At 34.4% G+C, this 27,407-nt stretch overlaps 1 protein-coding gene across 7 annotated transcripts in view; it reads left to right on the forward strand.

Annotated features, from left to right (window-relative positions):
- LOC126933197 (sodium channel protein type 3 subunit alpha) overlaps positions 1 to 27,407 on the forward strand; it is a 116,261-nt gene that overhangs the window by 69,702 nt on the left and 19,152 nt on the right. For all 7 annotated transcript variants that reach the window (XM_050752897.1, XM_050752902.1, XM_050752896.1 and 4 more), the window contains 6 exons: positions 2,547 to 2,720; positions 3,669 to 4,025; positions 5,839 to 6,309; positions 18,332 to 18,452; positions 19,948 to 20,102; positions 20,866 to 21,039. In XM_050752897.1, coding sequence (XP_050608854.1) covers positions 2,547 to 2,720; positions 3,669 to 4,025; positions 5,839 to 6,309; positions 18,332 to 18,452; positions 19,948 to 20,102; positions 20,866 to 21,039 — 1,452 coding nt within the window. The remainder of the gene's footprint in view (positions 1 to 2,546; positions 2,721 to 3,668; positions 4,026 to 5,838; positions 6,310 to 18,331; positions 18,453 to 19,947; positions 20,103 to 20,865; positions 21,040 to 27,407) is intronic.

The raw sequence follows: 27,407 nt of genomic DNA on the forward strand, positions 1-27,407 counted from the left end.
ATATCTTATTTCCTACCCATAACAACCTTTATCATAAATATTTATACATATGAAAGTAATACATATATTTAATATATAGGCAGAGAGAGAGCATGTGAGAGAGAAAGACAGAATTTCTATCATGGGTGCTTAGCTGACTTAAGACTATATTATAGATCATAGATGATTACACAGCATGTTTTGTGGAGAGCTTATAATTTGCTCATTAACATATATTTAGAATATCTATGGACTAGTTTATTACAGCTCAAATTATTGCATACTGCCTTATATTATATATGAGGACATTGAATTGTGGAATTTTCCATCTTAACTTAGATCAACCTACCCCATTTTGTATTGTTTCTGCAGTACATAAAAATTAATCACTTCCTTGTTGATGAGATTAATCAAATTTGAATATCAAGAGACCTTGAATCTCAATTAAGTTTTGCTAAGGTGCTCTGTATTTTTGTGGAGTATTTTTCTGTTTGTTTTTTAATCATTATAAAATGCTTGCAACCATCATAGGGATTCAATAAGCAAAAAATAGCCTATCAATCGTAGTAGGTTAGACAACATCTTCATCATAACAAACATTTCCAACCTACCTGAAAATGCTGAAACTAGATTAAAATGTACCAAAAACAATCCCATTGATTTTTAGGGCCTTAACTGAAAACATTTACAGAGATATAGCTGTCATTTTGGATTACTAGCTGTAATAAAAATATTATTTTTAATGAAAAGTTTCATGGTGGGATTACATTTTTAGATAAGCGTAAATTTAGGGTATATGTTTTTAAAGGCATGAGATCTAGTCATTTTAGAAGAGCTGAAAATACCACCTTATGATTTTCTATAGAAAGAGATGTTTGTAGATTATTTACCTGGATGGTTCTAGCTCACTTTAAATAATATATTTCTATCATCAGAGTGCCTATTTCAAATAATAACTGCTTCTAAAAGTTTTATACAAGAAATAAAATTTGTATAGTTAGAACTTACTTTGTATTTACCAGGCAAAATCACTATTTGAAAAAAAGAATCTTTGATGTGTTATTCCGTAAAATGAAAAATATATTTTTCAATGGGCATTTCACCATATACCTGAATTTTCATGTACTAGGCTTGCTTAAAATACATTTTATTTCTATTTGAGTGAATGGATGACTACCGTCAGGCTGTTTTTCTTTCTGTGATGGGTATTTTTCATCTGTGATTGGAAACAATGAAGTGTTAGCTGAATTTATACATCTGTAAGGGTGGATCAATATTTCTTTTAAGTAATACAATGTTTTAGGAAACCAAATAATTGTTATACTGTTATTTTGACAGAATTCCTTCAAGATAAAGGCTGATTTATCTTGGTAAATGCTAAGCTTGACTTTACAGTCATAAATTGTAATTTTTAACTATAGTGAATTAAGAGAATTGCTTTAAAAGATTTTCTGCAAGAGTGATTTCACAATTCTTCATGTCCTGTGTCTCTCAGCCTATCATTTTGAGTTAAAAAATAAATGTGTTTGTTTCATTGTTTTTCTTTCTATTGTCAAATACACATTTAGCTAGCCACTCAAGTGATTTATTAATCTTATTTACATGTATATGCATACTGAGTATTTTCTCCTGCTGGTTTCAGTTAAATCTGCAGTTTGTTACTCTACTAATCCATTAACCTTAATTCTGAGGCATGCATCCAGAGATCGTTATTATAAACCATTTACGGCAAACTTACTCTTGTTTCAGGAATGTTTATAAAATTATAGAAATAAGATGGTATCCCTTAAAAAAACACAAAATCAAAAACAAAATATGGTTTTTATGAAATCAATTTTTAATAACTTTCAATAATATGTGGATTTGTTCCTGATGCAATACTACCCAGAAATGAATTTGGTTGTGATTGTGTTAGACATGTAGTGTACCAACAAGGGCAATAATTCAGGAGCTATTATTCAATACCAGATTTAAAATGTAGACCACGAAATGTTTTAAAATTAGTGTTTTTCTTGGAAATCCAGCAGATTCATTAAATAATATCACTCTGCTTAATAAAATACTCTCCTAGAGGGGAAAAAAAAATGCTAGACATGACTGGGTGTGGTGGCTCATGCCTGTAATCCCAGTACTTTGGGAGGCTGAGGCGGGCAGATCACTTGAGGTCAGGAGTTCGAGATTGGCCTGGCCAACATGATGTGAAACCCTGTCTCTACTGAAATTACAAAAATTAGCTGGGCATGGTGGCCCACGCCTGTAATCCCAGCTATTTGGGAGGCTGAGGCAGGGGAATCACTTGAACCTGGGAGGCGGAGGTTGCAGTGAGCCGAGATCGTGCCACTGTGCTCCAACCTGGGCAACAGAAGGAGACAATGTCTCAAAAATAAATAAATAAAAATGAAAATGAAAACAAAAAAAAAAAAAGCTAGACTTGAGTTGATTTGTCACATTTTCTCACTTTAAATTTTAGATATTTTTATTCCTGACTATTAATGTTCTTCTTTATAAATTCATGTAGCATCAGTGTTTTTCAGTGCTCTTGAAGTAGTGCTGATCTCTATTTTTAGGTCTTCACTGGGATTTTCACAGCAGAAATGGTTCTCAAGATCATTGCCATGGATCCTTATTACTATTTCCAAGAGGGCTGGAATATCTTTGATGGAATTATTGTCAGCCTGAGTTTAATGGAGCTTGGTCTATCAAATGTGGAAGGATTGTCTGTACTGCGATCATTCAGACTGGTATCTATTTATATATATTCCTGTCGCTCATTGGCACATTTATTTTGAAATTGAATCAATGTATATTTATGTAATTATTAATTTTAATTTTAATTTTACATCAATATATAACATTCTAAAAAAATATAAACATCCTCTTTAAGTATAAACAGTTTCTAAGATTGATGAAAGCGTTTGAAATACTTTATAATGATTAGGTATGTAGGGCACATCTGAAAACCTACGTGTACTTCCTAAAACTGTGTTTTCAGTTTATGAAGTTTTTTTGGCCTTACAGTCTGTAAAGACATGCAAATACGAATTTTAGGCCCCAATTAATTTTAGCTTTTTATTAACCCTACTTCTATGAATGGGGACTGTTTTAAAGCAACATGCGGGGAAATATTTGATGTTATTAATATCTTAAATAATTGTATAACAAACTTTTTAAATTATAGCACAATTTTATTGAGAAATATATACAATTTTTATTGAAAATTAAGCAAAATGTGTATTCAAATTTTTTCTGTACATTTGTATCATATTATTTAGTTTATTTTACTTTTATTTTATTTGGCCCATAAAAATATATGATTTATACTTTTAATATTTCTTTTTACTCTCTAAAATAGAACCTGAAGATAACATTAGTTTGCTAATTTAAAAATGTCTCTAATCAAAATATCAATTTGTTTACATGGGCATATCTTTTGATGAATCAGAAATGTTTTATTTATTATTTCTGAAATGTTTTATTATTTTTACTTTTGCCCTTAAATGATATTATGACCTGATTTACAATTCTAATATTGTTAACACTGGTTTTTCTGGATTTGAAATTGAATTAGTTCAGCATATTTTGAGTTTTTACATCTACCACATGTGGTTCTATGATACCACATACTAATAAAATAATGTATAAAATTATATTATGATTACTACTAAGAGCATCTTTTCACTTCATTACAGCTTAGAGTTTTCAAGTTGGCAAAATCCTGGCCCACACTAAATATGCTAATTAAGATCATTGGCAATTCAGTGGGGGCTCTAGGAAACCTCACCTTGGTATTGGCCATCATCGTCTTCATTTTTGCTGTGGTCGGCATGCAGCTCTTTGGTAAGAGCTACAAAGAATGTGTCTGCAAGATCAATGATGACTGTACGCTCCCACGGTGGCACATGAACGACTTCTTCCACTCCTTCCTGATTGTGTTCCGCGTGCTGTGTGGAGAATGGATAGAGACCATGTGGGACTGTATGGAGGTTGCTGGCCAAACCATGTGCCTTATTGTTTTCATGTTGGTCATGGTCATTGGAAACCTTGTGGTACGTATGTATTACAAATGCTCATAAATTAGAACAAGAGCAGACAGTAGCTGGGAAGGTGGCCAGATATGGTAAACATATCTCTGGTTTATAGTAAGTGGCCTAGACTAAAATCCCCCTATTAACACTCTGAGAATGAGCAAGTTATTTAACTTCTCCTGGACTCTGGTTTCCCATTTTTTATGACATTGGGATAACAAAACTGAAATCATATCTTTGATGTAAAGATTAAATCAGGGGTATTTATGAATGCCTGAGGGGCATAATTATTAGATTTTCCTTTCTTCTTCAAAGAAAGTAAATTTTTATCACTAAGACGAATTGTGTCCTAATATTGTTTTGATATGAAAATGACCTCTACTAAATCTAAAAAGACAACTATCTATTCTATAATCAAATTGCTCTTTGCATGTTCATAGTTCATGTAGTTGGCTTACTCAGAGATATAGGTCATATACTACCAAGTTTTGAAGACACATTTCAGTGAAGTAGACCATTATATTTTAGCTATGCATTGTAATTATCCAAGTAACTTGGAGGAGGACAAAATGTTTCCTTCCCTGAATTTGCATTACTAAAGGAAAACCAATTATTACAGTTTAACTTATTCATATGTATGGACATTGTTCAGACTCAAAGGGCTTAGTTTTAACTGTGACTTAAAATCACTAATATAAAAACATAGTTTATATAGTTAGATGTTTAATGCTTAAATTTCTCAATCATGTGTGGGCAAAGCATTTCTTTATGTCATTACATTAGGCCTTTCCTTTGAGGGGGATACATTTCAGATAAACTTGTTCAAAAGAATGCTACTGGGATACCTACAAACACGCAATTTTTTTCTCCAGAATAGTAAATTAGGGAGCTCTAGATTCTGAAAAAAATCTGATACAGAAATAGGGAAACAAACTGGGGCTTTTGCCTTGCATGTCTTCCTATAGTGTAACATATTCTGAAACTCAATAACTAACTCCATTTCAGGCTAAAAATATTGTTATAAATTTTCTTTTACATCAGAAATAATGAATTATTCCTGCATTAACCATAACTTACCAGTTGGCTGGGTAGCTTTTTCACATATCCTATGATATTCTGAGAGTTAATATTGCCTCATACTTTCTACACACACGCACACACACACAAAGAAAGAAAAAGAAAACTTATGAGTTTAGCCTAAACCCTGGTACACTTTTTGATTTCTCTCCATCTGTTGAGCTATTTGAACACATACATTTCAAAGTGTATTTGATGGGAAACATGTTAAATCGTATATAATTTGACTTAGAAATTTCTGCTGTTATAAAAGTTTGTGGCCATCGGGCCAAAGGAATTTGTATTTCAAGTGCATCATTTGGTACATATCATCAGGCTATTAAATAAATGAGTTCATTCTTTATATACATGAAGCTAGAAATTCCCTAGGAAAAAAAAATGGTAAGATGAAGTAAGATAAAATGATTAAGATGAAAGTATCTTTTTTTCTCTCTCATTGGCAAAAACCTTGAGGGCGAGATTTTGTCTTTTCCCTGGCAAACCTGAGTAGACACCATTTAAAATCTTAGAAGCTCTGCTTTCCTATTGTCCCTCCCAACAGGAAAAAAGGAGAGGTGCTTGTTTTATTGTTTTGCCCTTAGAGCAGGATATCAAGTCCCTTAAAGAGTGTGTGACTTAGACATGGCATCTGAAATATAGTAAGCATTCAATAAACATTTGCTGAAATAATTTTAGCAAAGATCTGAGTTCTCTTTTTAGGCTGTTATTTAAATGCATATTTCAATATTAAAATAGTTTTTTTCGTTTTTTCTTTTAGGTTCTGAACCTCTTTCTGGCCTTATTGTTGAGTTCATTTAGCTCAGACAACCTTGCTGCTACTGATGATGACAATGAAATGAATAATCTGCAGATTGCAGTAGGAAGAATGCAAAAGGGAATTGATTATGTGAAAAATAAGATACGGGAGTGTTTCCGAAAAGCCTTTTTTAGAAAGCCAAAAGTTATAGAAATCCATGAAGGCAATAAGATAGACAGCTGCATGTCCAATAATACTGGAATTGAAATAAGCAAAGAGCTTAATTATCTTAGAGATGGGAATGGAACCACCAGTGGTGTAGGTACCGGAAGCAGTGTTGAAAAATACGTAATCGATGAAAATGATTATATGTCATTCATAAACAACCCCAGCCTCACCGTAACAGTGCCAATTGCTGTTGGAGAGTCTGACTTTGAAAACTTAAATACTGAAGAGTTCAGCAGTGAGTCAGAACTAGAAGAAAGCAAAGAGGTAAGAATGCTTTTAAATTTTTTGTTGCATTTCCTATGATAACCATGTACTACAGTTATTTACTATTTTCATTGTACTTATACGCATTATTAAAAAGTAATATTGAAAGTCATATATATATATATATATATATATATATATAGTGATGCTGGAAAATCACCAGATACTCTTTATGGGGAAATGCATTTCTAAAAATTCCAACTTTTCACAAGAAATTAAACCATTCTGAGTATTTAGTATATTCATTTTCTTGATCGTTTGAAAATGTGGTTTAAAAATGTGGCCTTTTAGGCTGGGCATGGTGGCTCATGCCTATAATCCCAGCACTTTGGGAGGCCAACAAGGCTGATCATTTGAGTCCAGGAGTTCAAGACCAGTCTGGACAAGATGGCGAAATCTCCTCTCTACAAAAAAATATGAAAATTCACTGGGCATGGTGGCACATGCCTGTAGTCCCAGCTACAAAGGAGGCTGAGGTGAGAGGATTGCTTGAGCCCAGGAGGTAGAGGCTGCAGCGAGCCATGATCACATTACCCTACTCAACCCTGAGTGACAAAGCAAGACCCTATCTCAAAAAAAGAAAAGTAGCCTTCCAAAAAAGAGATGTTATTTAATACATTACACTCTCAACTACATTATGTTCTTTAAAAAAATAAATGAACTTATTTTCTTGATCTCCTTACTCTCTATATTAGGTTTTGCTTATTTTTATGTGAAAATTTATGTACTTTTGTTAACCTCTGAAAGTCTGATTCACTATGATAGTGTTTCATTTATGAAAGTGTTATACACATTAGGAAAGTGCAAGTAGGACTGATTATATTTTGCCCAGTCAAGGATGAGCAAATCTATAGTCTTCCAGAGTAACTTGAAAATACTAAGAACTACTTTAAAAAGCTTCACTTGAGGGCTATAGTTATTTTGTAGATTAATTAACCTGCTCTTACTGTTGTATTACTAAGGAAGAGAAAAAAGAAGGAAGGGAGGAAGGAAGGAAAGAAGGAAGGAAGGAAGGAAGGAAGGAAGGAAGGAAGGAAGGAAGGAGAGGAGGGAGGGAGGGATGAAAGAAGGAAGGAAAGAAGGAAGGAAGGAAGGAAGGAAGGAAGGAAGGAAGGAAGGAAGGAAGGAGAGGAGGGAGGGATGAAAGAAGGAAGGAAAGAAGGAAGGAAGGAAGGAGAAAGAAGAGAGAAAGAAAGGAAGGAAGGAAGGAAGGAGAGGAGGGAGGGAGGGATGAAAGAAGGAAGGAAGGAAGGAGAAAGAAGAGGGAAAGGAAGGAAGGAAAGAAAGAAAGGAAAGAAAGAAAGAAAGAAAGAAAGAAAGAAAGAAAGAAAGAAAGAAAGAAAGAAAGAAAGAAAGAAAAAAGAAAAGAAAGAAAGAAAGAAAAGAAAGAAAGAAAGAAAGAGAAAGAAAGAAAGAAAGAAAAAAAGAAAGGAAAAGGAAGGAAGGAAGGAAGGAAGGAAGGAAGGAAGGAAGGAAGGAAGGAAGGAAGGAAGGAAACTAATCATCCTACTGCATGATTAGTATTCTTAAGTTTCTATCATAGTAGTAATGGTATTAATTCTTCAATTCTGTGTTGTGGAAAAGAGGATTAAAATTCTTTACTATTATTTATATATAGACATTTAATATATGAATACAAAGTAAGTCTAGTACAGATGGAGTTATAAAAGACACGTTTTAGCTTGAGGGTATAATGTTGACACAGTGGGAACCAAACCAACAATGTATGATTTTGTGAGCATATTTTGGAACTCTTTTTTGTAAATAAGCGTATCAACAAAATTTGATCTGAAATCCTTATAATAGGTAACTGACAATCTTACAACTCATAGCTTCCTGAGTTTTTTCAGGTATTTTAGAGTTGCTGAAAGATAGTATGATAATAAATTGGAAAATATTTTGAAAAAGGTAAAATACCTACAAAATTAGGTAGTGATTTTTTTCTCTGAATTCCATTTAAAGTCTGCTTAGTGAGTTCAATTCTAATTTATGTTGCTCATTCTGACAAACTAAGAATTCAACTCTAATTTTATTTCTGATCACTTGGTATGAATTTATGTAAGAAGCAATACCAGTCAATTAACAAGAACTTACTGAGCACTTTTTGTGAATTCAGCAATCTGCTGGATGCTAGGGGTGAAGAAGAGCTCTATAACAAAACTCTCCTTCAAGGAAATCTCAACATGTTTGAGTAAGCTAACATGAACTCATGAAATCATTAAAGACCCATTAAAAAGTTTAATCCTGTCAGGTTGCATATGAGGCTATAGATATTGAGGACAGCAAGAGTCATTGCTAAATGGAAGAGATAAAATTGAAATAGGCCTCAAAGTTTGGGTCAATATAGATTAACAGAAAGCAAAATGCTGAAGCTTACTAAAGGAAAGCTGGAGCTGACAGTGAGCTTGGTATTAAAGAGAGTTTAGGGTTATTATTGCAGATTATCATGCAGTGATAATCTACAGAGGTAAGTATTGGTTGAATATATAGTGGAAAATATGTTTGAATGTGTGAGGTAGTTTCAGATTATAAAGTTTTAAAGTAAGCCACAGAGTTTGGAGTTAATAGGGAGCTATTTTCTGTTCTGAAGTAGGGGAAGGCAATAGGAAAGTGCTGTTTTAAGAACATTAATTTGACATCAAAGAGTAAAACAGTTTAGAGTGAAAGATAAGAAAGATTATCTTGGGGAATGTGGTGATAATCATTCGATAGCAATGAGGTGATAAAATTCTCAGCTAGGGTAATAAGTAATGAGAATTGAGACTCATTGGCAACCTGAGAAACCTACTAAAGAATCTGGGAAAATGGAAAAACAGCAATGCCACTTTCTGAAATGGCCTTTAAAAAGGGCTACCCGGTTTATGTTGGAAAAGGAGTTCAATTGGGATATACTGAATTGGAAGCATCAGTGTTGGGAAACAGTCTGAGTCAGAGGTCAGGGTTTAAAAATAAGGTAAAATGTTTGATAATGCAGATTTTATAATTACCTGATTCCCTGAAAATGAAGGAGCTCATCAAATAAGTAATTATAAAGTGAAAGAAAAAAGAGAAAACTAGAGACAAAGTAGCATAAAAACTTGGGGTCAAAAAGAGGCAGAAAAGCTAAAAGGCAGAAAAACTTTTTCTAGATTAATACCACAGAATTTTTTGACATCAGATTTATGGAAAGTAAATATCTTAATTTCCTCCTACCGAACAGTTGGTTTCCAAACTACTTTAAAAATTTCATAATAACCACAGATATTTCAAATGACTGCTCATTATCATGTCTTTTTAATGGTTTAAACATCATAAATTTAGAATAACAAGATATAAATCTCTCCCTTGTTATGTAATCCTGGAAAACATTTCTTACCTGAACAAAAAGGTCTTCTAGGGTGATTGTGATAACTACTTTATCCTCTTCCAAGCTAAATTTTGAATACATAGAATTCAATTACAAAATGTAAAGAAATTATTTAAAATATATAAATATGTTAGTGGGAAAATCATTAAATAAATATAAAGGTATGTATTTTTATAAAGCTAGAATAAAATTTCAAATTATCTTGCACAGTAATATTAAATTCATCCAACAATAAATTTTATGTGAATGATTTAGTCAAATGAATACTTTAAAAACCCACCAAAAAAGTAACAGGGCAACTCTCATACATGCTCACACACAAGATAAAAAGCAGACAGTTTTTAAAATAAAAAGCCAATACCAGCATGTTCTAATATTATAGAGCAGATTAGATGAATTCTAGCAAAGTGCATTTTTTATTTGAAATTTCCAAAAGCTGCTAGCACACTTCAGGTGCACACTTACATTGGCTGGGTTATTCCTTTTTAATAGGTATCACACACACACAAACACATTTAAAATAACATATCCATAAAGTGACATTTTGGTTCATGTTTCTTAGGTTTTTGACACAAGTAGCAAGAGAACATTGAACTTTACTTTGCAGAGCACAGAATATCCTTCCTCTTTGCTAATAAAGGAAGCACTCATATAAGTTAAACCCACCAGAGTTATACATTTTTCACTAAAAAAATTTCATGAAATGTCTACTTGAAGAGGAGACAGTAAATTAATCATTAATTTATATGGTATTTGAAAACTCCAGTTACTGTATTTCTTCTGTTCATTTTCCTAATAAAGGATACCTGACTAGTGCAGCTAAAGAGAAATGATCCCTAGAAGATTTTAGAGATAAACATAGGAATTGCTGTTATATATGTGTGTGTATATATCTGTATATATGAATACCACTAACATAAATAGGCTGGTATGGAAGCAAATACAAACTTTTGCATGAAAAAAGGTCAGGAAATTGAAGGCATGGATTTCAAAATAGTGATTTTTTTTTTAATATTGCAAAAACTTGGAATTATACGAATCTTTTTGAGACGCTCTAATGTAGAATTTGTTTTTATTTTTTTAAGTTCTCATAATCACGATTTCTTGAAATATTTCTATAACTATGAATTTTTACAATTTAATTCTTAAAAGATTATTGGTTTGTCTTCCTAAGTGAAAGATATAGAATAAATGCTTTTAACAATCATATTTGAAGTTGAATTCCAAACACAATCTAGCAATATCATACTGTGACCTTCACCGCTTACCATTCTTACTTCTCACAGGAGTAAAATCAAGCTGGAGCCATCAAGAATGCAGCTCTGGTGTTTTTTAACCAGCCAGAGGCTCGTGCCACCACTTTTACCCAGGTTACCCAAGCAAGTTGTACATGTATAATCACGTTCTAAATGAATTTTGACTGGCCTGCATGCTACTCAGCTATGTTCCTTCCCCTGCCATGGCAAGGAAGTGCTAGACTTGCCCAGCTGCTCTCTGCTGAATCGTGTGACACATCACAGCATGGTCAGGCGAGATGGGCAATCCCAACATCATATTTAATTCTGCTAATGGGTTTTCTAATTTAGTCTTTAGCCTTTTAAAATCAATTGCATGCTCTATAGGATCTATAATATCTATTTTAAAACATGATAGGAATGTTTATGGTACAATATAGTCAGGGATGTAGGAGGGCATGCATTTTTTTGTTTCTCTGCTTTTATTTCATTAAAATAAGACCACGACTTTTTGTTGTTGATTCAGCCTTTATAAGTAAATTGTATTACCAAAATAAGCCTCTGGGGTTTTTTTTTCTGATAGTACTGCCATTTTCAGATCATTATATTCAGATCTATGAATATAATTTTCAATCTATCCAATTCATGTGCTCCAGATGAAAATGTTTGCTTTCATGTTTTGGGGAAAAGGTTCTGTAAAAAAAGGAAAAAAAGAAAGAAAGAAAAAAGAAAAAAAAGAATAGGGTGATGGGTGATCTTGAGGTTTGGAGATGAAGGGCCATAGTCTGTATGCATTTGGGCAACACATATCTTGGATTTTCATGTAGGTTAAGAACAGTTATGTCTGCAAAACCATAGTGATCATTGTAAAGTAACTTAAAAAAGAAAGCTTCATGATATATGGGATGAAAATTCATTACATCTTGATCATTAAGTAATTGGCCTAGTGTACCCATTTTTTATTTGAAATTTCCATGATCTATGTTAATTTCTCCCTAAATGTTCTACCCAAAACTGACCAGGCAAAAAAGAGACTTGGAAAATTTACTATTTTCAGTTTTTAATTACTAATTTTAGTTTTGTGAGGGGTAAAGGGCATCTCCCAAGATCATTGTAGATTTGTGGTTTACTGAGCTTTCATTTTATTCTATTGACTCAACTTTCTCCATTGCTTACTGGAATCTCAGCCAGAGTGCGGGTTCTGGGAGGGAAATTTTGAAGCAAAAGTAAAGAGTTTGTAAATATTGGGCAGTTTTCAGGGCTTCTGGTGACAAGGAGTATCTAATTAGTTTGGGGTTGTCTCTGGGTTTAATTTATACATACTCTTATTTTCCCTAGGGATAATTGAGAATTAGTTGCAAAATGCAAAAAAAAAAAAAAAAAAAAAAAAAAATCAGACATAAAGTTATCTATGGAAAATAGTAACAAAGATACAGTCCATGGTGATTTATGCAATTTTTATTCAGCACCAAATTTTTAGATTTAGAATAAAACAACATTATTAGTCATTGAAGAAAATCTGATTTCTTTTTCTTTTTTTTTCACAAGCAGAATAGAATTAAATAATACTGGCACATTATTATTTACGCCATGTTTGTAACAGGATTCCCTCTTTTTCAGAGTCTTTATGGAAACTTTGAAAGTAGATGTTTGACTAAGGTCCGGAGCACATGCCCTTCTGGAAAAGGCTTTGTGCTGTTTTTGGAATTTGGAAAGCAATGGAATAATGACTCTAGCTTTCAGTTTCTCTGTTACATGGCCAGTGTCTTCCAAATGTTCTCTGTGAAACTGAATGTGAGGCAGTTCTTTGAGAGGAGCAGATGGGTGTGTGAATAGCCATTTTAAACCCATCTCAACCTTTAAAGATGGTCTTGGAGCTTTAGTGTACTTCTGCTGGAAAAAAAAAAAATAAGGCTCATTCAGATGAATACTTTTGTATCCTTTCTGAAAACAAATGGCCTTTTTCTTTTTCCTTTTTGATGCTCTTTTACCCTACTCTTCAACTACAGCATAATGATTTTCAGTTTCACATACCATGTTCTTATTCAGGCTATTTTAAAAATAAAAGGAGCTCCGGGGATGTTGTACATTTAATATATGTCCAGGCAAACCAGATGGTGGTGGTTCATATTTTTAATGTTTTGATAAGAGATCGCGAAAAAAAAAAAAAAAAAGAGCTACTGGCCTTGTTCTTCCCACCTAGGATAAGCAACCTAAGGGCTTCACTGTGTGGCTGTCTGTTTTTCATGTGAAATATCATAAGTCCAGATATGGTTATGCATATCCAAAAGATCAGACTAAGGCCCTGATAGTGTGTATGGCCAAAACTTTCCTCTTCTACTAGCAAGACAAAAATCCACAACTTTTTTAGAGAAATGGCTAGATTTTAAAGGCAATCTGTAATGGCTGAATCTTTTATTTTGCCTCTTGAATCATACAGCAGTTTGTGAGAGTCAAATATTTGATAGCTGACTGAAAATAAATGAAATGTGAGCGCATTTCAGTGGAAGTAGGCCAGTTGCTAACATTCTCTTTCATCTCTGAAAGTTAAATTTCATTATTTAATTGGATAAAAATCAAGAGCAATATTTGTCATATGGGGGAATTTCTATATAAGGTCATGCTATTGAGCAGCGGGGAATGGTCTCATGGCCTTTTTCGGATGTTAACTCTATTGTTTCTTATGTTGAAATAACCCATTCATTCCTGTGAGTGGTATTTGTAGTTAACCTTCTTGAAAACTTCATATTCAGGTACCATGTCTTTGAGGACATGGTTCTTGGATCAGCGTGCGGCTTCCACAGCATTGCGCCAGGCTTCTGCTACAGCCAGGCATGTTTTCTGTGACTGAATTAGGCCTGGAGAATGTTGCATCTTAAAACCTGCTTTCCAGCGTGCATTTGTAGAGCATAAGCCATCATCCCTCTGTAGACCCAGTCGTTTCTACAAGGGATGGAAGAATTTAACCTTTAAGTGCCATAAAATATTGGAGGAGTAGGGAGAAAATAGTACAAGAAAACAAGTTTGAACTTGTACTATGTGGTTTTATATGGAAGCTTTCTATTATTATGCCTATATGCCCAATTATATTTTTCTAACTACTTCAGAACAAGTATGAATTTAGCTATTTAGTATAGTCATCGAGTTCCTTAATATGGTAAATTTAATTTCAGGTTTCTTTGCTTTTTTTATATCATTGTAGTATCACAGCTATGGCAATATAAAGAAAGTAAGTTATTCTTTATATTTATTGGTCGCTTGCTTTTCAATCAGTTATATGCTTTTAAACAAATTTGAAGGTCATTTTGGTTATGACTATAATAAGATGTATCACAAACCACCCTTGACTAGAATGTGAATGCCAAAGTGTTGAACTTAATTAGAAAAATGTTTAGATTATTTAGACTACATCAGTGTATAGAATTATGTATATAGTATAGATATGTATTTTATAAATGTATACAATTTAAAATGCTTATATAGTTTTTCAGGGTGTAAATTAATGATTTAAAAATACTGCAGTAAAGTTCTTTATGTATCCAGTGACTAAAGCATATCAGGTAGTAGATCATAATTGGTAAGCTGATGTAATTTAATAAGAATGTGGTTCACAATTTAATTTATAAATATAGGTAAATGCATAACTTCAGAAATTTTATATAATTGATGCAATATTTTCATAACTTCATAGAATTAAAACACAGGTACTTTCCTATGATAAATATGTGACCTAGGGCATTAAAAAATAATGTAGTAGCATTTCTGACTAGTAAGATTAAATTGGCGAGGTGCAGTGACTCATACCTATAATCTCAGTACTTTGGGAGGCCAAGGTGGATGAATCACTTGAGCCCAGGTGTTTGAGACCAGGCTGGGCAATACGGCAAAACCCTATCCCTACAAAAAAATTAAAAATCACCCAGGTCGGCCGGACGCGGTGGCTCATGCCTGTAATCCCAGCACTTTGGGAGGCCGAGGCGGGCGAATCACGGAGTCAGGAGATCAAGATCATCCTGGCTAACATAGTGAAACCCCGTCTCTACTAAAAATACAAAAAATTAGCCCGGCATGATGGCGGGCGCCCGTAGTCCCAGCTATTCGGGAGGCTGAGGCAGGAGAATGTCATGAACCCGGGAGGCGGAGCTTGCAGTGAGCCCAGATTGCGCCACTACACTCCAGCCTGGGTGACAGAGCGAGTCTCCGTCTCAATAAATAAGTAAATAAAATAAAATAAAAATAAAAATCAGCCAGGCACGGTGGCATGCACCTATAGCCCCAGCTACTTGGGAGGCTGTGATGGGAGAATCGATGGAGTCTGGGAGGTTGAGGGTACAGTGAGCCATGATCATGCCACAGCACTCCAGTCTGGGCCACAGAGTGAGACCCTGTCCCAAGGCGGGGAAAAAAAAAGAGAGAGAGAGAGATTAAATCATGACTGAGTCAGATTCTTCAACTTGGGAAAGCTGACTTTATGTCAACCTTCATAGATAAGGAAGCCTCCCATAAAACACTTTTTAGTGAAATGGAAACTAACTTACCATCTTCTAAGCTTTGGTTCATGAGGGTCCTGGGAGCTTGCAAAAGCTTTGCCAAGATTCCCTCTGAGCATTCCTTGAGGGACTTTCCAGAGCCTGAAAGATTATCTTTATAATCAGAAAATCTCTGGAATAACTGTAAAGCAATTCTCCATGAAATGGGTTCTACTCCTTGGACAATCAATAGTAGAATGGTGGCAGGGTTTTTTCCTTGTCCATTGTCAACAGATATGTTGTGCCTCACAATGCCAGGAGAAGAGAGGTGAAGTGTGATCACTGTCCCTCTCTACCTTAAGATGTATAAATGCATAACCTTCAGAGCTATTAGAATAGAGATTATTTATATCCAAACAACTTAACCACATTCACAAATATATGTAATCTAATGACCTTCCCAATAACAAAAAATACACCCGGAGGTCCATATGTGTAAACGATTGATTCCATTGTCATTCAGGTTAGTGGCTATTAGGACTTGTGCTGTAAAGGGTTTGTTTTAAATATGTATATATTTGTATTAAACATAAGACACCTACAGAATACATGGAAGAATTATAATGTGAAAAATTAAACATCTCACAATTATATTAGCAGTGGTAACATGGGAAGTGAAGGGTGAGTATATTTTCTAAAGTTTTCAAATGGAAAAGTACGTGTGTGTGTATACATGTATAATTACTTTTTTATTATTAACATATTATTTTTTATTAAATAATTCCTATTTAATAAGAAAATGCATTTTCTAATATAATTAGTTAGACTCTGTTAGGACCAGACTTGAGTTATGGATCAAAATGGAGAGATAGAATTATCTAAAGACTATAATTCACTCTATAAAGTGACATTAAAAGATATTCAAACGTTTATTGATTCACTCTTCGTGAACCCAACATAACTATTCAGTGTCTGTTCTATACTTGGTGATATACTGGATCTTTTGGTATATATATGTGTGTGTGTATGTAGTTGGTATACATGTGTGTATATACATAGATGTATGTAAATATGTTCATATATTTAGGAGAATATTTGGTCAAAGGAAACAAGTATAGTAGATTAAATGCTCTATAAAATTTAGCATGAAGAAAATCATGCAAGAATGGCTTCATAAGAGGAGGTTGAGCTTTACTATGATGAGGCTCAGAAATCATTAAGTTTGGATTAGACAAGAGGACAAAAAAAATGAAACTTTCTATAACTAACCTCAAATACATTGGTTTCTTATTGTTATTACTTGTAAAGTGGATATTATGGCTGCCACTCATCAAAAGCCATAGTAATTAACTCATAAACTACCAGTGAAATTGGAAGAAAAAGTTAGTGGCTGAGACCAAACAGTTATCCAGTATTTTCTCAGAAGCTGCTGCAATTCTACCGAGCAGTAATTTTCCTAGGTCTTTCTTAAATGTATAAAAATATCCTGGCTATAAGAAGCAGAAAAATCCTAGGAGAGGAGAAGATGTCTTGGCTTTCCCACCTCTCCATAATGTAGAAGAAATTAATGGTAAAAAAAAAAAAAGTTTGTGCTATCATGACCCTAATAACTATCAGCCAGAAGTGATGGCCTAGCTTCTCTATTTACCATACTCCAGCCTAGGAGGTACTGTACTAAAAAATTGTATTTTTACGTGAAGTAATTTTCATAATATATATATTTGGACATGGCTAATATCAGGTTAATATCACCTTTAAAGTAACACAACAGAAAGTGTCATCTGGATACTACCCTTTAATTAGTTCACATTGTAAAATATTAAACTACATTTGCATTATGTCTTCATTAAGTCAGGAATTTTGAGCCAAATTTCCCCAACGTGAACTGTGTTTATGGCCTTTTTAAAAATAACACAGTAACTCTTTCAGAAGGCTTTGGCAGAGTGACCCTAACACTCAGCTACCAAAGTTAATGGGGGCTTTGAAACCATTAACATGTCCATGCACTATTCTTTCATCATAAAAGCTTTACATTATCTAGGTTGTGCTGTATGTCATGTCTTTGCATCTGTTTTCATAAAACATTGCACAATCCTGTCTTCCCAAGTGATCTCAGAGTACTTATTATTTATTCTTGTAATATTACAGTGGCTCTTCTAGCCATGTGTCATGTCACAATGATTTAGTTAAAGGAAATATTCACAGCCGGATCACACGTTGAATTCAGAATGTGCTCCTAATGAAAGTCTATAGAGATTCTGGACAGTGCCATTTATGAAGAAATTTCCATTTCATTTAGAATTCTTTGGCAAGTACTGAATTCAGTTATGCAGTTCAAAAAAAGAGAGAGATCCATCATTTTTCTTCTAGTAAAATAAGAAGAAAATTATGTAAGCCAGAGAAAAATAGAGTGCAAAGTTGAAATATAATGACTGTGACTCATGTTAATGTGCTGCTCTTCCTTTCTAAAATTATAGAAACATGGACAATACTTAGAAACAACTGGTAATATTCTTTGCCCTCTGAAAATTTCCATCTGAAGAGGTGGAAATTAAAATTTGATTTGATGTATTTTAGTTAATATAATCATTACTAGATGTCAGCATACCACTTTATCCAACTATTCTTGGCTTGGCCTCAATATTAACATATTAAGTTATGTTCATATAGCATTCATATACAAATGCAGATCATAAAACAAGTTAATCAGTATAATCCATCCATTCCAGACCACCCACACTGAATGTTGTCTAAAATTTTTTTGTCCGATTCAGGTCAGTAGTCATATTATTTTGAATAGTATGTCTTGATTTATGTTAAATTATTAGTACATAATGATCAGTAACGCTAATAGAGTTAAATGCTATCACTACCTTTTTTTTTTTTTTTTTTCAAAAAATGACACAGTATTTCCCAGTTAGTTAAATAAAAGAGGGGAAAATCACATCTTTGAAATGGGATTTTGTTTCCAGAAATTAAATGCAACCAGCTCATCTGAAGGAAGCACAGTTGATGTTGCTCTACCCCGAGAAGGTGAACAAGCTGAAATTGAACCTGAAGAAGACCTTAAACCAGAAGCTTGTTTTACTGAAGGTAAACAAGCTCTAATGTGATTAAATACAATCTCCCCTTGTTCTTTACAGAGACTGAATATGCCTCATTTTTAAAAAATATATTTATGAAACGAGGTATGGTGGCTCATGCCTGTAACCCCAAAATTTTGGGAGGCTAAGGTAGGAGGATTGCTTGACCCCAGGAGTTTGAGACCACCCTGGGAAATGTAGTAAGGCTTTGCCTCTACAAAAAAAAATAATAATAATAATAAAGAAAAAATAAATTAGCTGGACATGGTTGTACATGCCTGTGGTCACTGCTACCTCAGCTATAGCTGTATCTCAGAGCTTTTGCAGGGAATCGAGGCTGCAGTGAACCATGATTATGCCACTGCACTTCAGCCTGGGCAACAGAGCAACACCCTGTCTCAAAATAAATACATAAATTGAATTAAATAAGAACAATATTTAAAAGAAATAGTGAAGGCATGTTTATCTTTATTTTCCTTTTTTTTTTTTTTCTTGTAAAAAGTTAATCTCTCTAGATATCTGGATTATACTTACAGCAGTGACTATTCCTGGGCAATTAAAATGATCTGATCGGTCTTTTTGTTTTTTCTCTTTCTCCATAACATGAGGAAGCTGACCCTATGAGATAAATGGCATTCTAGAATGTCATGTCATTGATATTGTAATCCCTGTAGAACTCCTTGGCAATGGTGTGATTTGATTTATAGACGCTACAGTAATTACATTCCCTCCCTTATAGTTCCAATGTGGTTAATGTGCTCTGGCTAGAGCTGTTTTGAGATGTAGCTGTGTTGTGGAGTTTGCCAGGGAAAGCAATAGCTGTTCTCACAGAAAGCAGCATAGTGTCTTGCACACAAATCAATGAATATCTATTATTCAGTGTGATTGGACTTAATCTGATGAGTAGTAGCTCAGAATCTTACAGCAGAAGAGTGGATGGGAGTTAGAAATAATGTGAAAGCTAGGAGGGGGAGGACAAAGGGAAAGGAAATACTGACTGATGAGCTGAGTCATAGGTGTGACTAAGAAAAGCACTGAGGCTGAAAAATAAATTAGCTTCGGAAAATTGACAGTGGCTGATGCCTGGGAAGACAGCGAGATTTTCTGTGCATGAAAAGAAGTAAAAACCCAGAATCACATCAAAATATGAATAAACAACTCAAACATGTAGTTTTGCCTCAAACCTGAGAAATGCACCTGGACTATTTTCATCAATGGCCTTGAGGCAAAATAATCCTGACTGGTGGTGAAGAAGGAAATCATTGTTACTTAAGCAAATCTAGATAAAATATTTCCTTAAATTCTAAGTAGGTGGCTTGGCTGAGTATATAAGTCTAAGAATAATTCAATATACAGGAGGGATGCTGAAGATACCTAGGAAATGAAGGAGATGGCTACTCTATGAAATGATTACCTGGAAGTGGAGTGGGGAAGGAACAAGAAAGTTTGTTTTTTCCTATTTAAGATGAAAATATATTTTTAAATAAACTATATTTGATTTTTAGGATGTATTAAAAAGTTTCCATTCTGTCAAGTAAGTACAGAAGAAGGCAAAGGAAAGATCTGGTGGAATCTTCGGAAAACCTGCTACAGCATTGTTGAGCACAACTGGTTTGAGACTTTCATTGTGTTCATGATCCTTCTCAGTAGTGGTGCTTTGGTAAGTGAAACGCATATTGGCAAGAATCAGATTCTGGTGAAATAGTTTATTCTCCAAAATTACCAGATGCGAACACTGAGCTTCAGAATCAAAAGAAAAGGCATATCTGTGTCTTGCAGAGCTTGGCACCCAAGGTTTAACGATGCAAAATTCAGTTCAGAACAAATCAGCACCATGAAACAGCCAGATGGAATTTCTCATCTGGTGTTTATCTAACAGATGTTTTCCTCACTGAGACAACCATTTGCAGAGACATTCTGTAACCACGTTACTTTCCCTGTCAAATACCATCCAGTTTTCCCTAATAATTGTATTAACATTTATGGACTAAAAGTGTATTTTAGGTTTTTTTTTCATGTATAATCAACTTATTCTCTCAAAATAAGCCAGATCGTTCAGGAAATTGTAGAAAGTAATGCTTGAATAGGCCAATTCTGTCCCTCATTAACAGAACTTCTAGTTATTTCTGAGTTCATATTACTTCATTAAAAGCATGTCTTCGTAGCAGTAATTGAGATAGAGACTTAGGGGTGAGAAGTAGGAAAGAAAGCACATTCTAAATCACTAAAGGCATGACATTTCCTTGCCAGCATTTTCACACTTAGTTTTAGTCTTTAGATTTTGTCTAATGTGCAATGTTAATGTAAAATATCAATAATCAAATTATTGCTTTGTACTCACTATTATGCTAAGCGATTTTTTCAAATATTTAGAATATTTGAAGCAAGCCATTTAAGTAAAATAAAATATTTTTGATTCACAGGCCTTTGAAGATATATACATTGAACAGCGAAAGACTATCAAAACCATGCTAGAATATGCTGACAAAGTCTTTACCTATATATTCATTCTGGAAATGCTTCTCAAATGGGTTGCTTATGGATTTCAAACGTATTTCACTAATGCCTGGTGCTGGCTAGATTTCTTGATCGTTGATGTAAGTATCTTGAATGATTTTTATAAAGCTGTTTTTAAAAGAGGCAAGTTTGACATTTCATATATTTCTGTTATTAAAACTTTCACTAACGATGACATAATTATGCAGTTATTTAAACAAAACTATAATATATGCAATAATGAGGAATATCTCATGGGAAAGAGTAGAGGAGGTCCTAAAAACATGGGCAGTGGTTAAGAGAAAACACAGGGAGAGTTGTTCTATACCACAAACAGACAGCTTTTATTTTTTTGAAAGTTAAGTGCCTCAAGGTAAGTAATAGCTACATAATATGTTGATTGACAGATGTAAGCACTTAGCTTACTAACAGTTCAGTTTAAAAAAACAAAGAAACATCTCCAAGAGGCAAAATCAAAAATGACTGAAGGTCAGAAATTGTGTAAACTGCACTTTAATCCCTTCCTACAGTACACGTGACTAAATACTGTTAAATTAACCCATGTACTGAGTTCATTCAGCCACAGCCACATACCCACAGACACAACAAAATGCATTTCCATTTTTAAATCAGTAGTTAGATCCCCATAACTAATCAGATATTTACCATGCAAAGAGTTAGGTGTAGGTCTGTTCTGAATCTGATTACCCTGGGGTGAGTAGTCACAGGAACATTGCCAATTATGGAATTTATCTGACTTGCAGCCTGTTTTTTTTTTTTTTTTATTTCAAATGACGGAGAAGCACTGGGACAACATGACAGTCCTGTGATTCCTTGTAGTCTGTGATATTCCGTTGCACAAGGCTTCACAGCCTCCTAATCTTCACAAATCAAGGTGCTTCAAATACTATCTCTAGCCATTTCCTAGCAATCACAAAGCACTTTATTTTTAGCTCTAACACTTGCCAATAGGAATCAATGATTGCCATATGTGTGCATTCATTCTTTTTCTCATTTTTGACGAGTCTGGGTCTATCCAAATTCTACTCTTCTTCCTCCCACAAATACATATTCACAATTATATAACCAAAATGTGTTTAACCATTTAAGTTGATAAGAAATCTGCTGCCAAGTCACTTTTAATAGACCAGAAATGACTTTCAATTTCCTTGGCTGGCCTTTCATTAATAATAGAGATGAATTTCAACATAACTCTGAAAAGCTATCCACAAACGGAACCTTAATATTTTCACATTTTGCAGCTAAAGTGGACCTTAAGGAATATCTAGGCTTTATTTAAGACATGAGGAAACTAAAGCCTCAGTTTAAATATTTTTTGGAGATAGCACAGCTTCTTAATAATAAAGTTGATATGTGTCCAGATTTACTAATTCTCAATTCAGTGCTCCTTTCCCCCACAGATTTTCTGCCTAACTGATCCATTATAAATGTATTAGTTGTAATAGGCAGAGGTGTGTGTGTGTGTGTGTGTGTGTGTCAGACTGGCATCAGACTGGCTTTGAGATTTAGCATTTAAAATCTCTACCTTCTCTGTGAAAGATGGAACACTAAATACATTCAATGATCCTTTCTGGTCCAAAAAGATTTTATCGTGTATGAATATTGTTAGCATTTTTTTTTTTTTTTTTGAGATGGAGTTTCACTCTTGTTGCCTAGGCTGGAGTGCAATGGTGCGATCTTGGCTCTCTGCAACATTTGTCTCTGGGGTTCAAGCGATTCTCCTGCCTCAGCCTCCCGAGTAGCTGGGATTACAGGTGCCCACACCACACCCGGCTAATTTTTTGTATTTTTAGTGGAGACAGGGTTTCGCCATGTTGGCCAGGCTGGTCTCGAACTCCTGACCTCAGGTGATCCACCCACCTTGGTCTCCCAAAGTGCTGGGATTACAGGCGTAAGCCACCGTGCCTGGCAAGATTATTTTAAAATGCGATAGAAGTTTTCTAGAATATTCTGACTTACATTTACTGAACTACTTCATTGTACTTTGAGTATTTCTGTGTACTTCCCTTATATGGAAAACATGATTACGATGTAAAAATCTCTTGAGGTTGGGGATTTTCCATCATGTTTTTATCCTTGCACACCTAACATAGACATTTAGACATCTATTGAGTAATGTTTCAATGAATGACAAAAGAATAGTGCCCCAAAATTACTTTGCTTTTAGTGAGTCAAAATTAGCAGATTGGAACTGGGTATGGAAAGCCTCCTCCTTTGGGTAAGTTATTGTATCTTAAATGGGTCTCTTTTCTTAGTTTTCCCAAAGCAAGGGTTAAATATATGAATTAATGCAACCTCAGATAACAGCTTGTCCTCAGAGTACTAGGGATTCACTAAGCTAAAGTAAACATAAGGTTAAAACAGTTTTTGAAAGTACAAATAAAATGGACTTAAAGAGTTTAAAGTCCATAGGGTATATCACTGTAACAAAACTAAAGAGTCACAGAAAGGTAAAGAAAGGAAGCAATCAATGAAGCAAGAAAATAAACAGAATAACCAAAAAAACTTCCTTTCAAATGTATCTTTCAAAAAATACATTCACATACTTGAGAAATAGGTCTGTGTAAAAAATGTACCCTCTTCAATTCTCTCTCGAAAAATAAAATTAGATTTATAGTGAGCTATCTTTGTAATATCCTAAAATTCATTCATTTATTCAATAAATATTTTTGAGTACCTTATAAAGGATCATATGCCATTCAAGACAAAGGAGAAATGAACAAAACAGACCTAGCCTTGCTAAAGCTTACACTCTATGGGAGGATAGGAACAGACAGGAAACGTGTAAACAAGTAAAATCTAAAGATAAGATAAAGGCAGATGGTGATCACTGCTATAAAATAAAACAGGGTACTAGGCTGGTAAATGACTGCGTGTTTGGGGAAGTGGAGGGAGGGCAGGAGCAGTGTGTCAGCTAGTGTCCAGGAAGGTGTCTAAGGAGGTGCATGGGGGAGGGTGCCAGTCATTCGGAGACCTGAGAGAAGAGAGGAGTAGAGGCGGAAGCGCCTGAAGTGGGAATGAGCCAAGGAGATTCAAGAGACAGAAAGAAAACTTGTGCACTTGTATGTGATGAAACATGAGTAAGAGTGGTAGAAACTGAACTCAAAAAGTACATTGTGGCCAGGGCAAGAAGTTCGTATTTTACTGTAATTTACTATATATCGTATATATTAATATTATGTAATCTATCACATATTAGTTATAATTTCCAAGAGAAGCCCCAGCAGCAGGATAAGCAGGGACCTGGTCTCCTGTTATAAAATGATCATATCTGGCTATGGAGAGGGGGAGGCAAAGAGTAAAAGCAGAAAGATCAATTAGGAGGTTGTTTTAATAATGCAGGAAAGTGGAGATTTTAGACTAAGGTGATGAGACTTACTGATGGGTTTGATATGTGGAGTGAAGAAAAAAGAGGAATTAACAAATGGATTTTCTTTCACCGTGAACAAATGGGTAGAGGACAGAACCATTGACTGGGATGGGGAATATCAGAAAAAAGGTTTGGCAGGGTAGGTAGATGATGGGTGGGAGAGAGATGTATTCATTTGATATATATTCATTTGAGATGCTTATTAGACATTCAAAACAAAGTACTGAACTTTATATAGATCTAGAGCTCAGGAGAGAATCCAGAATCTTATGTACATAAATTTAAGGGTCATCAAGATGTATACGGCATTTGAAGCTACAAACCTGTTTTAGCTCACCTAGGCAGAGAGTGCAAATAAACAAGGGAACCCGGAACCAAACTCTGGAGACACTATAACATTTAGAAGTTGGGCAAAGGAGAACCAGCCAGTAAATTAGACTGAGAAGTAGTAATTAATAGGGAAACAAAATATGCATGGTGTCATAGAAACCCAGAGAAGATAGTTGGGTTTTTCCAAAGGAGAGGTGATCAATTTTATCAAAGGCTACAGTGAAAAAAAGTCAAAGATCAAGCAATACTCGTATATAAGATTGACATTTGGATTTGGCAAAATGAAGGTCATTGGTGTTGTGGATGAGAGAAAATAATGAAGATGAAGAAATGGAGACAGCAAGTATGATACTTCAGGATGGAATCAAGGACAACTCATGCCTCTGTCTTCCAGAATACTGCACTAGAAGGACCACTTTTTCAGATTCTGTACAACTCTTTTCTTCTCAGCTGAAGGTCAAAAAGATAATATGTTCATTTTAAAAAACAAAATATACCTTACTATATATTATACATTCTATAACTACACAAACTATACTATAGATGCTGCTATTGACCACACAATGAACTAAATACATCATTTAATTAATATTTATTTAAAATGTATTGAAAACATCAGATTTCTTGTGGTCCTTATCAATTTTTGCCGTCATCTCTGAGAAAATGCATCTGAGCATCTCTCATAAAAACTTCGTTTGATTCTAAAATATCCTAACATGCTGATGTGTGCAAACAAACTCTAGTAAAAGGTTCAACTATCGTGGAGTATTTATGGCCCACAGGTGATTTTCACTAACAGCACAGGTTAAAAGGAGATGCTTGATATTATGGCTTTGGAATTCTTTTCCTGCTTAATCACAGGCTCCTTAGAATCCCATCAGCTGCTCTGTTGAGGTGAACAAAAGCACCATAGGAACACTTTCTGATCCTAATACGTATTTCCATTTGCCAGCAACCCCTAGGATCTAGTGTTTCCTGCCTTAGTTCTTGACACTTATTATTGACATATTGGCATCCTCAATAATGGAGCTAGATTGTTATTAGTAGTAATAGTAGTAGCAAGATATTACGCCTAGTACCTTGTAAGCACTTATTGTGGGAATGGCACTAATTAAGAGCCTTACATAATAATAGTGAAAATTACTACCCTGATTTAATGCACACTGTGTACAGGTGCCACCGAAAGCACTTTACATGTGTTAACTCATCTAATCTTCAAAATTCTGTGAGTTAGAAACAATTATTCTCAATTTGCAGGTAGGGAAGCTAAGACAAACAGATATTCAGTTACTTTCACGTGTTAACAGAGCTAATAAGTGGCCAAGCTGGATTTGGTACCCAAGTAATCTGGCTCTAATGACTGTGTTTCTAACCCCTACATTACAAACCTCTTTATAAATATCTCTTTTACTTACAAAGTATTTATTAATCTTTTTTAAAAACTTTTGATTTTTCATATTATTATTTCTATTTTGCTACAGATTTTATCTCTATTTCACAGGTTTAGAAATGTCATACAGCTAGTAGGTGGTAGAGCTACCTTTACCCAACACTGAGTTCTTTGATCCATATTTTACAACAGGGCACAGATCTATTTGGCATATCGCGCTGAACTAGTCAGAGTTCCCACATGACGCTGAAGGTGATTGCGTATAAGTGGTGGTGAATGAAAACAATGAGATGGTGCCTTGCTAATATGCAGACATCTGCCTTGAATTTTATCTAGTGCTCTTGTAGAGAGAATTAGAATAAATAAAAGAGCTTTGGGGTAAAGGAACTAAATAATTATAAATGATTGTCATTTCATATTAATTTCTGATCTGTCTCTAGACATATTTCCATGTAAACCGTCTAGTATGTGATTTAACTTTTTCTATAAATGTCTTCTGATAGAAATGATTCATTTTGCCCATTTCTTGGAAGAATTTAATTCTCCTTTAGCATTATTAGTTAATTAATAAGAAAAAATTCTCACAGGCCAGTTTAAAAAGATAATCCTACTAATGTAGCTATAAATTTCTATAGCCCATTCTTTGAAAGAGTATGGATTTTAACAGAGACTTTTAATCTCTAATTCTGGTCTTTTGTTAAACTCCAACCCATACTTCTAACTGCTTCCTAAATAATACCTGCGAATACACCTACCATCTGCACACGTTCAACATGTTTCCCCTCTAAGTCACGCATTTCTTCCAAATTCCCTACTTAGTCTGAGGGTAATGTTTGTATAAATCCAGGCCAGATGTCATCTTCAGCCTTTCTGCCTTTCACCAATCAATCAGCAAGTTCTTCTCCATTTTACTAATAAATGAGTGGACAGTCTCGCCCCTCCTCCTCAACACATCAACACCACTGCAATCAACTGGGCCAAGCAATAGCTTACTAAATGTTCCTGCCTCCAGTCATGACCTCTGCAAATATGTATTTTAGGAAGACCTACCGGACCCTTTCTCTTCTTAAAGGCCTTCCCGTAGGATGCAATTCATTAGCCAGTATTCTAAATGGTGACAGTAAAGGCAAACAAGCGTTATCATTTGTAATATTAATAACAACCAACCTTAATTGAGCTATAAATTGTCCTTTGTCTTCAATGCTTAATTTGTTTAATCTTCACAACAACTTATGCAGCATCTACTGTTACTTTCCTAGCGTGTAGATGGGAAAATTGAGGCACAGAGTAGTTATCTAGTTAAGTAACTATATAACATACATTCATTGGGTAAAATGTCAAAAACAATTCATATCTTT

The sequence above is a fragment of the Macaca thibetana genome, chromosome 12 (assembly GCF_024542745.1).
Source record: "Macaca thibetana thibetana isolate TM-01 chromosome 12, ASM2454274v1, whole genome shotgun sequence".
NCBI lineage: Eukaryota > Metazoa > Chordata > Mammalia > Primates > Cercopithecidae > Macaca > Macaca thibetana.